Below are 18120 nucleotides of genomic sequence, written 5' to 3' on the forward strand. Positions count from 1 at the left end.
ATTGAACAGTGACAAGACGTTACTTTATAATTTCATTTTCTTTGGATCACAAGGGCCACATGTATGGCATTATTCAGTCACTAGCATTGCTTCACTGATGGCATTTTTTTCTCCATCTTGAAATTAGAATCAAACACTATAAAAAAGTAATTAAAAGGGACTAAACTTCATGTCTCCAATTAAGCAAAAGTAGTTTTTCAAGTGATATTGGATATACAGGTTATACAAACACTCTTCAGGGATAACACAGTTCATATTTATTTTAACTCACAGCACCAATTATCAACCAGATTCTTTGCAAGTCCTTCTCAGTCTATAGAATATGACTAAAATTATCAGATAGTTCATTTTCAAAAAGCTGTGCAGAAGCAGCAAGTCTTACTGTGGACAAGGGAAGTTGCTTGTTGTATCCCAAGGATGAGAATAAAAAAAAAGATAAAAGTACAGGAAGAGTTTTTGAAAGAGATAAAGATGAAAAGAAACAAATTAGCTGTAATAAGGTGAACAGAGCACACACACTGAAGAGGAAAACAGAAATTATATATTTGTTTGGAAGCAGAAGCAGTTTGAGGAAGAAGAGATGAATCATCCTCAAAAGAGCCATAGAAACACAGACTCCATGGGACCAGATGTACTAAATATCATGGAATCCAGTGAATCAGGGAGGGAAAGAAGTTAAAGATGTCTCAACTAGACTTCATTGACTTTAGTGAAAGATGAAAGGACAAATTTCACATGGAAGAGAGAAAAAAATTGCTCAACTAAATCATGAGGGGAAGAGAGAGAAGATACAATTCTGTATGCTGAAAAACAGAAAATTTGGCAGAAGAAATGAAGAATTGTTTTTGAAGACTATGAGTCTGAAAGCAGCTGACATCCTGCTGTTCAATCCTTCTGCAGGTGCCACCAGACAAAATCCCAAGGAGCACAGCTGGAGGCAGCAGTTACTTGTACTGACCCAGAAGTTTATTTGTACCATCTGCTACAGAAATATCAGCCAAGGGTAGCAAGGCAGACACCTGGGGGTACCCACACAGAGAAATCACTCACAAGAGGAAAGAAACTTCAGCAGGGGAAGAGGAATCTGTCAAAAATGAATAGCTGATGCTGTCAAAAGGAGCAAAGCTCTTGAGAAGGACCATCAGCTGGCCCAGAGCAGCCAGCCTGAGTTTCAGTGAACATCCTGAGCAGCCCTGCAGTCAGCTTGGCCCCCCTGTTTTCACACTTTAGTGTCTGAAGAGTGGCCTGATTTTCAAGCTAACAGCAGATTTTCAGGGCTTTCAGTAGCACAAATGGTTGGTGAAAAGTACAAGTAGTTTACATCCCCTAAATAAACTGTCCATCCAGCAGAACAAGTCCTACAAATGGCTGAAATCAGGACATCTCCTTCTTCAGAAATTCCCAGCAGGAATGGTAGGATCCAGCTGTCCATCTCTAATGCATAATTCATCTGTCACCCAGGAAATGTGACCTGCCCAGGCTGGGTCAGAGCAGGAGTTGCAGCCTGGCAGCCCTGGGCAAGGCTGGTCTCAGGCAGTGTCACACATCTGGGCTGGCATGGCACAAACAGGCTGGGCAGTGCCAGCTGAGAGTGCCAATGTCACACATCTGGGCTGGCATGGCACAAACAGGCTGGGCAGTGCCAGCTGAGAGTGCCAATGTCACACATCTGGGCTGGCATGGCACAAACAGGCTGGGCAGTGCCAGCTGAGAGTGCCAGTGTCACACACCTGGGCTGGCATGGCACAAACAGGCTGGGCAGTGCCACTGAGAGTGCCTGCAGAAATGAAGGCACACTGAGTCCACACAGCAGCAAGGAGAGAGGAGAAGGAAGAGAAGGAAGCAGCTGGAAGGATAACTTTTTGAAGAAGGAGCCTTTATTCTAAGAAAAGATTTCGAGATTTCAAGGTGTTTGGCTTAATTAATACATTATATTGCCATACAGGTTTGGCAGAATGGGAGTAAAAATTAAAAGGATAAGCAGTTCCCCAAAAAGTATCAAAACAGGGTATTTTAGTATAGGAAGAAACATCTCCTGTGTTCATAAATAAGGAGAGATGTTCCTTGAAACAGCCTCTAGAGTACATAAACCCACTTAAGTAACTTCTCACCTCAAAACAAAACCTAAAATCCTATATTGAGAAACTAATATTATTACTGTTTTTTTAACAAATATAATCATGTTGCTATCAAGGCTAAATGTTTAGAGCCTGCCACCCAGATGAATAATATATGAGCAATGAGTCAGTCTCATACCTTTGGAGGATTAAGAACGAAAATTTTTCTTTGTCCAAACAAGCAGATTGGGCTACTTCAGACAGAAAAGGATGGATGGCACTCAAGACTAAATTCTCAGATCTTAAGAAAGAAGGACACTAATATTTATCAGAATATTTACCAAGATTGTCAGAAGCAGGATTAGGCAGCACTGCCTATAACTACAGACTGTACTGTGTTCAAATTCAAGAAACATTAATTCTGCCCTTTGAAACTACTTCTCACAGGACATTGAAGCTACCATGTAATTTTAAAACAACCACAGAAATCACAGTCAATCATTTTCCTTTTTGATAACTGTACAGTGCAGTTAGAGGGAAAAAAAGCACCCTGTAGTACACAGCAGCCTGCCATCAGTCTGTCCAGTACCACAGAAAGTACAGATCAATAGTTCTCTGTTTCTGAAAAGTTTACAGTATTCTTTAAAAACCATGGGGAAAAAAAAAAACTCACCCAGTTTTCAAGCTGACCAAGGCATCCTCAACTCCCTTCTGGTTAAACTTGGTCATGTAGAGGTGCATGTCAGGGTAGTTGTTCCGGATATTCCTCTCAGTGCTTCCATTTGGGACCGTCCCAAACCGAAAAGGAGGTGAATAATCATGAGGCCTTTGAAACTGGAGATAAAGGGGATAAACAAAGTGTTTCAGGCATCCAAAATGTGAAGAAGGGCAATTTCAGCTTTAAAAAGACAGAAGTTTTGTCAATTGCCTTAAATTTTCTTCTAGGCAAATCCGTGGGTCAATTCAGGTCTATTATACCAGAAACTGTCTTCACACAAAGTGAACATAATCTACATCCAAGGTAAAACCAGCTCCATTTTGCCACTCAAATGTGACTCTCTCCCATGCATTGCACTTTGGCAGGACAACAGAAGCTGGAGCAGATCTTCATCTGCCAACATGAACCCAAGCACACTGGCAAACTGCAACCAAAGGAAAAGAGTATTTTGTTGATAGTAATTTCACGCTTCCATTTCAGTTGGGACATTGTGATTCCCCATCAGGAAGATGGGAAAAGGATCATCCTCAGTACTCAACAGGGAGCCCCAGTCCTGGAGAGTGCCAGGGAGAGGCAGAGTGAGGGAGTTTCCTTACCCATGACTGGAGGGGAATAAAAGCTCCTGCAGCTTCCACAGGGGCTCAGAACCCATAGGCTGATATGAGAAGGGCTTCTGGAGCTCCCACACCTGTAATCCTAGTCCCTGTTCACCCCTACCATTTAAAACTATGAACCATTTGCTTGAGGACATTGAGGTTTATTCTACAATTTTACTCTATCATTATTGCATCAGCACAGATGAACCAGCCAGGGGCGATCTGCAAAGGAATGGCAATAGCTCAGGGCACGTGTAGGCTTCACACTTGGCAATCCTTCAAATAATCCCACATAAATTTTTTGCTAACAGATCTGAAAATTTTATATGCACCTTTTCAACATCTTCCTTTAAAACCCAAGTGACAATTTAGGATGAAAATGTCTCTTTAAGAAACAAATTAAAAAGGTCACTCAGATTAGAGGAACTATTGGCTAATGAGGAAATTGAATTGAGCATTGATAAAAGCAGTCACCCATGAATTCCACTCTAAATGCACTCTGTTTTTATTGCTGAAGTCAGAAGAGCAATCTATATATCCTGTGCTGCAAGAGATGCCTAATATTTATACAGCTGCTGATTCCTTTGGGGCTCCATGTGAAATATCTCTCTTTTTAACATTTGGTCTCGGGGCATCAAGCATTCCCAAGATCCAGTGCCAATTTGCAAAGAGAATACAAATGGGTTTATACAAAAACTGGGAGTATTTTCAATTCCATCAAAGTTTGACTGTGAAATTATTGCTGCAACACCATTTTCTTGTTACAGAACTACAATTAAATACTTCATTTTAATTAAGCATATTTTGACAAAGCATAAAGGAATGAACTCTATTTTTCTCTATTTGTTTAGCTAAGAGATGTCTTACTTTCCTCATTTTCCCTTTTCAGAGCTTTACTGTTTAAATTATAACTTTGCTACTACTTTTACACATAGTAATTGACCCCTGCACCAAAATTACACTGTACACTACTCATGATTCTTAGTCTATATTTGCTATCTCTCTTTCTGAGTTTATTATGCAGCACTAAAACAAACCCTGCTTTTAAATATATGTCCAGAGAGTCTACTGATATAAACATAGCTTGCTATGAACTTTATTTAAATCTAGAGATAATGTGTCTCTGATGTATTGAGATGGCTTCATGTGTCTCCTAAATTTTCCAGTCAATAGAACTGGAAAAAATAGAACTGCCAATTTCAAGACCTGTAAGACTTGCTGCTCCTTATATTGCTGGGATTTTTTGGAAATTCATCTGTGGGGAGCATTCTGCAAGCTCAGTTCCCAGTATGGCAGGGGAACTGGGGGAATGGCAGGAGAACTGGGGAAACAGTGATTTTAAGGTGGAGAATTCTTGTGATTTCAAAATGGAGTTTGTTTTTAAATATTCTCAGTTTTCAAAAACTTTCATATTAATCTAGGATGTTGGCAGGCATTTCTTCTCACAGGAATAGTTGAAAGAATTAACACATCTGTTCAAATTGAACTTTCATGGCAGACAAAAATATTTCTGCAGAATACAAGGATGAATAAAAAGCCCAAGTTCATTCAAAAGTCACAGAGTTAAAAAGCAGATTAATAGTTCCAAACCCCATCTACAGCCTGGAATTTCTTGGCACCAACCAACAAATTTTATCACTCACGAGGAGATTATTTTTGAAACCATCATCTGCTATTATACTGCTGCTCACAGACTACTTGTAAAGAAGAAAGAGGTTTAAATCTTTTTCTAACACCGCACTCATATTTGAGATGCAAAAAGTTTTCATCAATAATATTAAACTTCTATTCTGTGAACTTCCACGTCCTGGAGAAGCAGACAGGACTGTCACTGTCTGTGACTGCAGCAAAGATCTCTATGGCAGGCAAGAGACAAGAAAAGAAAAAATAAATCAAGGCTCTATATGCATTCATTTTCCCTAAAGCCCCATGATGAGAAACAAAATATGTCATGTTTGCTAGGAAATAATTTTCTTCCTAGACATTTCATGAAATGCTGATCTTTTAAATCATGGAGAGAACTCTTGAGCTGAATGCACAAGGCCCTTGTTTGAGTCACAGAGGAGAGGTCTCCTGTTACTCTGAAGAGTGACCAATTCACTCTTGTCTCCCCCTGCTCTGCCACCCTACAGAACACAACTCCAGTCTTTTGCTTTTATTTTATTTTTTCTATATGCCTTAACAAAACTGGAGATCTCATTAAGTCAGCAAAGTCTTCCAGAAACATTACATAATGACTTAATTTAAAGATTTACTTGCTTGCCTGAAAAGGCTGGTGTTGAGAGCAGCTGTTTGTTGTTGTTCTGGAGTTTTTAAGGAACTTCAGGAAACACTACTAAAATATTAGAAAGCAGTAAATAATCTCCTGCCTGTCAGTGGCATCGTTAAGGTTTGCTGTTAAAGCTGAAGAGCAGCTCCTGGGCCGTGTGTATGTGAGGCAGAGCCCCAGCAGAACAACACTCTGAGACAGCTCTGTGCACAGCTGCCCACCCTCCTGCAGCAATTTTTTCTGTTTCATTGCAGGGAATAGGCACAAAAGGTCTCAAAAGTACAAAAGCCACGAATTTCAGTCTTTGCTGGATACTTTGGACTAATTTTCTGTTCCTTTTGATGAAGACAAAGCTTTTGAACATCTATTACATACACAAGACTGTCAAAATATAATTTTCCTCTCATTTGCTGAATCATTTGAGTTTGTGAACACCCACCCCTCCTAACTCCAGAACAGGCTGTGCCATGGATTCCTGGGTGACACTCTGGTGACGTGGCATTCACAAATTCATGAGCAGCATTTCAAGGGATGAGGAAACTGTAAAGAGGTCTTAAAGCATAAGGGGTAAATAACACTGTCGGTTTCTCGGCTGTTTTAATGACGTGGAAAGGCTCGGGGTGGCCTTGGGCAGCCTGCGCTCCAAAGGACGAAAAGAGGCTTCAGGTTTTTTCTCGGTCTTCAGTGTTTATTAGTTTTTTATCTAAAAGATTTTCTCTCGGCCCGACAGAGGTCTGCACAGCAGCCAGCCATGAGCACACTGCGAGCCCCCGGGGTGGTCACTTATCTTTATACTCAAAATTACGTATACAATATTTACCTATTTTCCCCAATACCTCTTACCCTTATTGACCAGTGCACTTTTAGTAATAACCAATCCCAAAGTGCCACCATCACCACAGAAGATGGAGGCCAAGAAGAAGAAGAAGAAGGACAGGACATGCCCCAATTCCTCCATCTTACTTCTCTAGACCCCCCCTGTACAGAAATCCTAAACCCTGTGTCTCACACTCTAATTAAATTATCCTTTCACCATTTACCCCAGTGAAATCCTCCCATCCTCATACAGGTGTCGTCTCCCGTGCAGGATCAAAGCCCAGCCACCAGACACTTCTGGCAACGTTCCAGGACCTCTGAGCCCCTCAAGGGTGGTCTCGGTCACTCTGCACATCAGTCCTGAGGTGCTGAGATCCCACATAACACCTTATCATCACATCAGCAAATCTGGTGAACCAGCTGACAGAGGGCAACAAAATTCCTGAATGGGACAACACTGAGTGCTGAGGGTCAGGGGTGGCTGCTCAGAGAGAGGGGCGTTTTTCCTGATTCTTCCTGATTTTTCCATCACACCCCAGCATCTCTAACTGGAAACACTTTGTTACACTGGCAGTACAGCATTGACAGAAGAGCTTGACTCTTCAGGTATGGCAGTGGGAAAAGTGGGAGAGGAGAATACTTCACAAGCCCAGAAGTGGGGTTTGGTTTTTTTTTTTTTAATTTTTGCAAAAAAAAAAAATTAGTGAACTTTTAGGTATTAATTATTCAAATTTGATTACACCCACATTTCTGGCCCTTGCCTGTGACTGCTTTGCTTCCTGCAAGGGTGAGAGTTCTGTACTGAACTGTATAAACATAGAGGGGGAAAAAAAAAGAAAGAGGGGAGAAAAACAATTTACCATCAATCAGATTACATTCCCATAAATTATCCCAAATTATTTGGTTTTTTAAAATCCAAGAAACCTCAGGATTGTGGAGGAGGCAAAACCTATGTATGACAAGAAGAATGTTCTGAAATAGTTCATTGCTGTTCTGGAGTTCTAACTTTTTTTATTTAATCAGAAAAGGCATGGCTTCCCTGCCTTATATCTACGTGCTTCAGGCAAAGTTTGAAGAACCAAAAAATAGAAACAAAGGTGGCAGATCAAATAAATGATCAGCAGACCACACAAGAACAGATGGTATTTTCTCATTCAAGTATTTTTCTATTTTTATTTTGCTCTTTGTGGAAACGAAATCCTACTTAGCAGTCAGAATAGAAAAAATGACAAGCCTGAGGAAGTTATTGGCCAAAAGCCACAGAACAGGCACCGACATTTCCAGCCCTGTGGCCAGCGAGGAGGGGAAGGTGAGGGTCAGTCACACCTGAGCCCGCTGCGGTGCCAGGTGAAGGCAGAGCCTGCCAAAACCAGGGCCCAGGAAAATGCTCTGCTCTTGCTCATCAAATCCTCTGCTCTTTCTCACCAACGGCAGAAAGACATTTCTCAAATCTTCTTCTTCTTTAATCCCAAGAGACAATGCCATTTATCTGCCTCTTCTAAGAATATTATCTTAAAATAGAGGGATATTTAACAATCTTCATGCTCTTTTAAAGGTTTTGACAATACAATTAAGTGAAAACAAAACTATTATCATTTCTTGTCTCTTTTTAGCTTTCCTTTAACCATGCTTGCTTTGATATATCAGGCAATCAATCAAAGGCTTGTAATAAAAAGAAGTTAAAACAAAAAAAAAAAAAAAACAGACAAGGCTGAGATGTTGTCTTTCTGGTTTGTTTTTAGTAACATTTTCCTTTATTTTCTGTCCTTTGAGAAAAAAAACCTTTGTGAAATTGTCCCCTGGGCTATACTATATTTAAATATTTCTTCTTAATGTCAATATTTAGTTTCATTTTCAAACAACTGGGCACAGACTTAACAAAAGCATGCCCTTCAGGTATCTTGTGCATATCCATCACAATAATTCTGTAAATTGACTTTTTTTCTATTAATATACTACTAATATCCAACAAAATTTTTCATGCTTTTTATTTTGGTGAGGCATTATTTTTAACCAAGCACTAATTGATTTTTGTAATAAAATAAAGGTGATTTTCAGTTAATGCAGCTACTTTTGAATAGGCTATGCAGAGATTTTAAAAATAGACTGATGTTTTCATGCTTTGTGTCTTAGGTTTGTTAGTAAAGTTTGCACTTGCACTCAGAAGGAAATCATCCAGTTTTAGTTCATTATCTTGCTCAGAGATTTTACCACGAAGTACAAATTTGTAGAAGGATTATGGAGAATGCACACTGACATCTTTTGAGCTGAATACCTACCTTCTTATCACTCAGCCCAGTCACTTGGTCAACAAATTCCTCCTGAATCATGAAGGCAGCTAAGTTGGCAGTGTAGCTGGCCAGGAAGATGACAGCAAAGAAAGCCCAGACTGACACCATGATCTTGCTCGTGGTGCCCTTGGGGTTCTGCACAGGCACAGAGTTGTTGAAGACCAAGCCCCACAGCAGCCACACTGCCTTCCCAATGGTGAAGGACGGCCCATGGGGATCTGAAAGTTCAAAGAGCACTTAGTTCAGCTGCACTTAAATTAAACCTTGCCAATATACCATGCAGGGACAACCCATTAGTGCCAGAGACATGGTTAGAAAATATTTTGGTATATATATATATATATTCACTGTACTCCAAATGTACTCACAGGATTTACCATAGGTACCCTCCATTGCAATCACAACGAGTTCCACATTTTTAAAGCATAATTCAACATTTTTCTGCATGGCATATGGTTCAAAATTTTTAAGACAAAAATGGAAAGGATAGGTTTGGAGGAGAAGCAGGCTGGTGTGTCTCCTGCAGGAAGAAATGTGCCACACTGTTGCCCTGTCAGTTTTCTGTGCCAGCAAACATGTGAAATGGAAATCTGGAGGTTTAAGTCTTAATGATTCAATTCTAGTACTTTTCTTACCCAAATTATTTTTATCATCTCCAGTCATCCAACATTATGCTTTTTGAACATTATGTAAGCATTTTTAAGATCAAAGTGTGTGAATGTGTCACCTACTTTTAAGCACCTTTGTACTCAGAGCATGAATCAGAAAGACAGAACAAAGGAGGTACCTCTATAGACAGGGAATTTAGAGCAAGCCAGGCTCCGGCTGCCTCACATGTTCAGAGTCTGTTCTGTGGCTCCAAATGTGTTGACATTGCAGGTGAAATTCTGTCCCAGCTAAGCCATGCTGTAATTTTTGTTATTTCTATTTGGGGTCATCTTTTAATTCACCCCAAAGCTGCCCCCAGGCTCACCCAGGGGCAGAAGTGAATGAACAATGTCATTATCCACCCCAAAGGCCCCATTTATGGAGCCTGGGAGCACCAAGGGCAGTTATTCTCACCCAGCCCTAGGCAGGCACAGTGCAATCACACATTGCTCATCACCCAGACTCCCTGCACCCTCAGTGCAGAGAAACAGAACTCCCCTGACTGTGACTCATTTGGCCTACTTATAATTATCCTTTTTTCACTTCAATTGCAATTTAGTCAATAAGCTCTGATGCAAAAATGTGTAACTTTATCTCCTTCCCTGCCCTGTCCCTTTATCCAAGGGGATGCACATTACAAATATAGATTTAGCTATTCATTTAAACTATAATTTATCTTAATAATAATTCAACAATTCTTAAAATAATAAAACCCTAAGTGGGAATACTCAGTGCATGTTCTCATTTCAGTAGAAATGCTCTCTAGTGCGGTGCAAATATTTCACAATGCAGCCAAACTCTACATCTCAGATTATGCTCCTGTTCTGCAGCAGCACTAGGAAAATAGAGTGCAGTAAAATAAACACAATGGAGCTGCAACTACCTTCTAGACATATTAAGGACTGGCTGATACAGGAATAATGTGCATTTTTCTGAACAACAGTATTACAGAAATTATATGCCAAGGGAGCAATCTAAAATTCTGTTTATGCCACTGGGGATTATGTTACCACTGAGATTCATCCTGCAAAAAATGCCAAGGGAAATGAGAGATGATAAACTTGTTTGTTTTGGTTTTTTTTTTTACTATTACAGGTTTGAAATTATTGGCAGCTAGATTAGTGGCAAGTCTTTAGAGGTAAGTTGGGATGGTCTAGTGCCATAACATGTCTTTGTAGTTGTAAGTGCACTAAATAATCAATTCAGGCATAGAAAAGAACAGCCAAGCCCCTGGATCCCCAGTGTCTATATTCACCTTTGACTTCTCTTTTAACACAGTGTTTATTTCAGACAGAGGTTACACATTTACCATTTTATAAAAATGATAACATCATCTGAACATTACAATAATCCACTTTTTCAGGGAACAAGCCAGCCATTGTCTAGAATAAACACTTTTAATAGTGCCCAGAACTGTGTTCACCAAGCTGGAAGATCTCTTGTTATGAAACAAGGCAAGAATGATTTAGAAATTTTAACAAAGGCTGCACTCTGAAATGTCACTGAAGAAATGGGAGGATGAGGGCATGGTGAGATATGGAATCCTCACTCTTGAGTCAAAGTGCAGCTTTCACTGAGAAAGAGTTAAAACAAAGCTTGTCTGTTTTGAAAATGAAGTTTCTATAACTGAGGGTGCTACACAGAAAGGAGAGATGCCCTTCTGCCAGGGGCCTCATTTCAAGGCTAAGAATTCTGATATTTACAGGGACTATACAGAACTATGGACAGTGTAACTGCTATTTTTCAGACTGGACAGCAGAGCACAGGATTTCAGGTAAATTTCTCTGAACTGGCCATCAATTTGTAGTGGCCAGGAGTGGAACATATTTCACTGCTGACACTTTATGACTGATGCCATGTACTAACCACACACTGCCTGAATAAAACTCTGATACCACTTACCCTGCTCCCTGTCTGTATTCCATTGAATTGGAATTATAAACATGAGCATATCAGCCTTCAAGAAACCATACTTTAAATGAAGAACATAAACAGTTTAATAGCTAATTGCATTGTTTTATTCCTATGTTATGTTAATTTTAAAAGATGGAGACCCAGGGATGGGAAATACATATTTTTTAATAAACATAGAGTTGAGTAAAATGCAAATCTTACCTCGCCCTTGTGCTAAGTTCCTGTTGTATCCTACAGGACTAAAGTACTCAAATATAAAGACAGCCATGGCAGACACGATGAGAAGCATCACAAACATCATCACCCAGACAGAAGCACTAAAAGGCTCTGCAGCAAAACAGGAGAAACAGAAACAGTTCATTAAACCAGTCACAACACAAGAATTCTAATGTCCTCACCAGGCAAGCCCAGCAGCTTCCTCTACGTTAGCTTTTCCCAACAAAAATAACTAAGCAAATAGCTAAGCAATATATAATGAACTGCTGTTAGTATATATAGACAAAATCCATAAATTCAAAAGCTGAAATGTAAGTTGTAATTAAAAACAAAAGGCTGCACACTTTTCTTTGACACTGAGTGGCCCATAATTGGTTTGACTTGCTCCTTATTCAGTCCACAACCAGGTTGCTGTGTCTATTCATCCTGAATTATAGAAATTTATCAACAGAATGGTCCAACCACTGTGACTGTGTTTCTGCAAAGCAAAAGCAATTAAGCATATGTTTAATACACTTGGTAATTCAAGGATGTAGACTTCTCTCTCATTTTCTATCCAACAAAAAGTGTTAGAGGAGGAAAGATAAATACTTGCACTCAAACTAAACGCTTTTGTTTAAGGATTCTTTTCTCTCTGTGTTTACTTTCATCTAACACCAATGAAGATGATATTTTTATCAATTGCAACCACATCCTTCTGAATGTCTCATTCTCATCTGGGAGCAAATTACTGAAATCAAAAGGGTTTATGGAAAATTGGATGTCAGTTTGAAAGACAGAAGAACCATAATTACGTAAAAGAAGTAGGCTGTAGCATAAAACTAGAAGCAGCTTCAAATATCAGACTAAGCACCAACTTTTTAAAAGGACTCCATATCAATATCAAATATCATCTTTCCCAGCCAAAGATTCTGTCATTTCAGGAGTACCTGTGGTATCTGCTTTGGTACAAGGATATTTGTTAGAAAGATGAGCATAGCAAAATAATATCTCTTTGTCAGGCCAACTTATTTGGGGCACTTCACATCATAACGTGTGCAAATAAAGCAAGTGTGAGCATGCTCTGAAGTGTGAGAAAGCAAATCTTAGTATACTATTTCTAATTGGGACAGAACCAAGAAACAATAGAAATTACAGAAAATTAGTGTGTTACAATGTTTTGCCTGTTTTTGAAAGCCCAAGAAGTTCCTCTCTTGTAGCATTTTCATTTTCTGAATTTAAGATTAGAATCACTGAAACTTCTTCCCTCACTGCAGGAAAGGACAGTGACTGAGAGCTGAAATGTTCTAAGCCCAACAGCCCAATCTCAGCCTTGCCCAAATTCAGATGATTCACCCAGAAGAGAATGAAATGTGATAATTTGTGTCCAAGCATAGAAAATCCATGAGATCTTTTGTCTTTGCTATGATTTCTTCAGAAATCTGTGACTTAGACAAGACCAAATAACAGATAGCCCCACTGGTGCTTTTGGATGGTAACTAAGGCAAAGCAGGGACATTTTAAACCAAACTCTTTTCCCCTTGCAAAGGAGCAGTATTTTTTCAATTAGTTATTTTATTTTTAAGAGAGGGTATGAGGTTCATTCAAGTACTGTAATCATTTGTATGGGAGAGAATGGAAAGTTAGGAAAATAACAGAATTTGTAGAAGGCAGAGAAAGATCTATGTAGATGCAGCCAGGAAAGGGACATTATGTAGCCAAATACAGTCTAAAAAATATTTTCTGAATTCAGTTAGCAACTGGATTAAATTGGAATTCATGTAGAACTACTATAATATTTTGACAGCATTCTCACAGAAGAAAACGAGGCTGATAAAACCCTTATCAAAAGCAACAGTGTAGAAACAGCAATGGTAATTTGTCAAAATCTAAAGAAGGCAAAGGGCAAAATAAGCCAATGCACAAAAGTCAGTTATAAACAAGAGTTTAAGCAGAATTCTCTTTAATAATTTAAGGAGTCTGGTAATGAGGTGGTGAATTAATAGAAGCAATAGGAAAACAAAAAGCTATTTGGGATAGCAAGCAGTAAGATTGAGCAAGTACAAAATCAACTGAATAACAAAGTCGATCTTCCTGTCATATCAGAGATCCAATTACACATTCAGCACTGTGCTTTGATTCTCAAAGGACAGGACGGGAACTTCCCTCAGGCAAGCAGCAGGTTTTAAAGGAATTTTCAGTAAAGCTATAATATGGCAGAAAAAAACTAATATGTGACTTGTTAGTGTATATTTCAAATGACTGACAACAGAGAATATCAAGCAAGGAAAACGTGTCTCTGAGTCCTACCTCCCACCACCAAAATCAAACTTAAGGAAGACATTAAATAAAGAGGGGCATAGATTTTGTATTCCATCAATGCCTCCAGAAAAAAAAACTGAGCTCTCTTATGAACTCTCCCTCTGAAAAATACAAACATGGAGATTTAAGGTTTTACTTTATTTATTTGGTTTTTAAATGAAGTTGAACCAAAACTCCATAGAATCATTAAAAAAGTATTTGTAGATCTAGCGTATATTATCTCAAGTACAATGTGAAAATGTTTTACCATGGATAAAATTCTCATTTGAAGGAGACACATCAGAATGAGAACAGAGCAGATAACGAGGACGAGGTTGTCACAGCCCATCAGTTACTCAGATCTGCTGGGCACAACAACTGACTGGAAAAATCTAGTCAACAAAAAATCCTGTACTTGTCCACATTCATAGAAACAATTCACAAACCCAGATATTTCAGGAACTGTAATCAAGTGCTACTCTTCAAAAATAGTACTATATTTGACAGATTTTTTTAAACTCTTTTAAAAGTCTTACATAAGGTGACTCTATTCTCAGACAGTTATTTAATTGAAACAAAATCAGTCTGTGAATAAATTCAGTTATCTGCCTGATAGTATTTTGCAAGGCAAAACATTTTACTACTACACACACCTCATCAAAATACACAGTCAATTCCAGCAAACTGGCAGCTTCATCTATGCCTGGAAAAAACAGAGCACAGACTTGATTTATTGGTGCAGTAAAATCAGATTTCTTCAAAAGTAGAGCTATTTTAGAGAGCTTTATGAGAAGGGGTTCTTTTTTTGTTTCTTTTGAATTATATACACATCCAACTAAACCAATAACATTAAATGCATTTTAGAAATCTAATAACTCTGTTGCTTGCGAAAAATGCAAAAGCAGCTTCTATTTGGTGGTGGCTGTAAACAGGTTTGTAAGGGAGAAGTAAAAAATCAACTGCACTTGCACTTTAGAAAATACCCCAATTTTTATTTCCAATGGTCATTTCAACATGCTGCAACTACAACTTAAAAAATGAACTTTACAACTCAATGACTCAAAGAAATAAAGATACTCTCTGAGTACTTTTATTACAAGTACAGTTTCTTGCAATTTCACTTAAAGTCTTTCATTCATATCAAACATCAGCAAAATCTACTTAGGTATCACCACATTTGGGAAATTATTTGATTACTCACTGTGTCATATTTACTTGCATCATCTCTGTAATGTTCTTTTATGGAACAGATATGAGAAATAAGTCCTGTAGGTAAATGATGATTCTTGTATAAGAAAATTCAATTATTTGCCTGCTTGTATCTGATATTACACTACTAATCTGCTCTTCTGTGTCTGTGAGCAACTTCAAGAGGTGTGAAGAACTTCCACTTAGCAATTTAGGACTGGTCTCACTGCAGACCCAATGGACTTGAAGATTCTAAACTGTGCCCTAAGATATCTGAAATATACTCATTATTTCTTTTTCCACTTAATGGTTTTAGTGCCACTATTCCAGTACAAAATATCTTTATAAACAGTAGGCCCAAATACATTATGAAGACCATAACAGCATTCTGGGTACTTTTGAACCACCTCATGGCTGATTCTCTTTTCAGCTTCAGGTAAATTCAGGCCAAACATTAAAAGAAACTATAAACACTAAAAGAGGAGAGGGAAACAATGAAAGGAAAAATGCACAAGCATGCAAGAAAAGAAGCCCAGAATCTTTATTTCCTCATCCCACCTTCTGTCTGCCCAGCCTTTCATTTCTTTGCTCTATCTCCACTGTTCAGATGCATCAATGGAGAAAACAGCTCTCCAGTGCAGTAGTGTGGTGTTCAGCTGTTATCAAACTAGCTTTAAACGATATCTAAAGATAAGGAAGTTGCTCTTCAACTCTACAATGGGTTTTTCAATCATTTTGTCAATATTAAAAAGATATTAAGCAAATTATGATGGGCTAAACAAGCATAAGTTAGTATGTAAGGAAGCAAAGTTGAGGATGTAATTTTCCTAACTGAAGGTTTTAGGGGATTCTTTTTCATGCTGAAATCACTCTTTGGTTTTCAGTGTCAGTGTCCAAAACCAACAGCACTGTGTCCATGTGTTAATGATCATGTTAATCAGCACATCAACACAGCACAAACTTCTTAATGTAAAATTCAAAACTCAGCAGAACTGTGTTAATGCACTACATATCTTAACACACAATTAAATCTACCCAACTCCACAGAAATGCAGTCAGGTTATCTGGACGGGCTGGGGACCATACCTAGGAAAGCAGACGGTGACACTGTGCCGTTGCTCCGTGACACCATGACACTGATCCCCGTCTCCACAAACGGCACCGAAAAGTCAACGACTTCCGAGCGCTCCTCGTTGATGGTGAGCGAGCCCACGGCCATCACTGCCCGGTGGTACACCACCTGATCACGGGGACAACACACACCAGGGTCAGCACAGAGCTCCTCCCTCCTCCAAAGAGCCCAACCAGACATCACTGAGTCCTTAGGAACTCTTTTACCCAAAAGAGAACTCACTTCACCAATCATCCCGTTCCACACATTATTGACTTTTTTGCCATGCTTCCCATTCGTCACCAAGTACAGGTCATATGTGAACTTGACAGTTTTAGACAACTTCTTCAGGATATCGATGCAGAATCCTTTGCAGCACTTCTTTACGTTCGTTCCCTCATTAGTTTTGTTGCTGTCAACAGAGAAGACACACATAAATATTCCTGCTGGGAAAAACAGAGGCAGCACAACAGCAAGATACAGCACACTGTGAAACAACATTTTGCCACTCTTGTGAATGACCATGTTTTTCTGAATCAAGGCAAAAATAACCCACAGGATGCTTTTATAGCTATATGGTGTTTGCAGCTCCTGCTAATCATGACAGAGTTGCTTGGTGAGACAGAAACAACATTACCTCACATGACATCCTTCTACTCCAGGATCCAGCCTCACGCTCTGCACTGCTCCATCAGGACATACAGCCTGCTCTTACTAATCTCTCTCTTAGGATTAGATTAAACTTTTATTACTTTTACTCTCAAGACATCAGACTACATGTCATTTAGTCATTAAAGAACATGTAAACTATAAAAAGGCCCAGCAGTTCACCGTGCTGGAAATGGATGCATCGTCTCAAAGTGCACCTTTCCCTGCACCAGGAGAAGGTGAACTTCAGGCCACCTTTAAGTGCAAGGATGTAAGTTTTCTCTTCACTTTTTTTTCTGAAATGTTCATTTTGGGACTTCTAGAACCTTTTAGTATATGCACCTTCAGAAGGCAAGGCAGTATCTTACAGCCTTTCAGAAAAAATTAAAATTAAAATAAAAGTAGTTTAGAACTTAACTAAAAAATAAATTTCTCTGGACTTCAGGAAGCATGTGCACAACCATTTAGCAGCCTCTGGAAATCTTCAGAAACATGCATCATATTCCCTCACACCTGATCAGTAAAAATCCTGTTATATTCAGTTCATAAATACAGAGATCAAGGCATAGAGCAGGTGAAACACCACTGACAAATGTACAGTGGAAACTCTTCCACTGATTTCTAATGACTGCTCTGAAGTTATGGAGCATTGACAGAAGGGGACTTTTCTCTTGACAGTAAGTCACAGTGGTATTTTATGCTGGAGTAGTTTATTCTATACCAAATTTCAGCATAAACTTAACATTTTCATTAGGAGACATTTTCAAATTGTTACAGACTAATGAAAGCAGGCGTATCTCAACATAGCTGGAAACAACTCAACGAGGGCTCATTAAAACAGCCCCATTTTGGAACACAATCTTCTTCCATGTGACTGAAATGGGCTGATTCTCATAGACTTTGCATTTACTATAAACTTACTACCTTGTTAATAACTCAATGTGACTTACATGTGTATAACCAGAAACTCTCAACTTTTTAAAAAGAAGGATGTGCAAAGAGGGAAGGGAAGGGAAGGGAAGGGAAGGGAAGGGAAGGGAAGGGAAGGGAAGGGAAGGGAAGGGAAGGGAAGGGAAGGGAAGGGAAGGGAAGGGAAGGGAAGGGAAGGGATTTTATTTTGCAGTCAGGAAAAGAAAAGGAAGCATTGTGTATTTACTCACTTAAGTTTGACAAATTTCCGGCAGGGCACGGTGTTTTTTTGGCAGCTCTCCATGAGGGGATCCACATCCTCCACGATGACAAAGGGAGCCTCCTCCAGGGTGACAATGCTCAGGTGGTTGTCGTCGGGGTCGCTGTCGGCGAAGGAGCTGAACCTCGGCCACACCGAGTACTTGAGGCTCAGCGAGTTGTTCTCCCACTTGCCCACCT

At 39.2% G+C, this 18120-nt stretch overlaps 1 protein-coding gene across 1 annotated transcript in view; it reads right to left on the reverse strand.

Moving 5' to 3' along the window:
- GRIN2A (glutamate ionotropic receptor NMDA type subunit 2A) overlaps positions 1-18120 on the reverse strand; it is a 147440-nt gene that overhangs the window by 25773 nt on the left and 103547 nt on the right. The window contains exons 5-10 of the mRNA XM_058815830.1: positions 17913-18118; positions 16348-16516; positions 16080-16233; positions 11511-11636; positions 8736-8965; positions 2731-2891 (exon numbers count right to left, since the gene is read on the reverse strand). Coding sequence (XP_058671813.1) covers positions 2731-2891; positions 8736-8965; positions 11511-11636; positions 16080-16233; positions 16348-16516; positions 17913-18118 — 1046 coding nt within the window. The remainder of the gene's footprint in view (positions 1-2730; positions 2892-8735; positions 8966-11510; positions 11637-16079; positions 16234-16347; positions 16517-17912; positions 18119-18120) is intronic.

The sequence above is a fragment of the Ammospiza caudacuta genome, chromosome 17 (assembly GCF_027887145.1).
Source record: "Ammospiza caudacuta isolate bAmmCau1 chromosome 17, bAmmCau1.pri, whole genome shotgun sequence".
Classification (NCBI taxonomy): Eukaryota; Metazoa; Chordata; class Aves; order Passeriformes; family Passerellidae; genus Ammospiza; species Ammospiza caudacuta.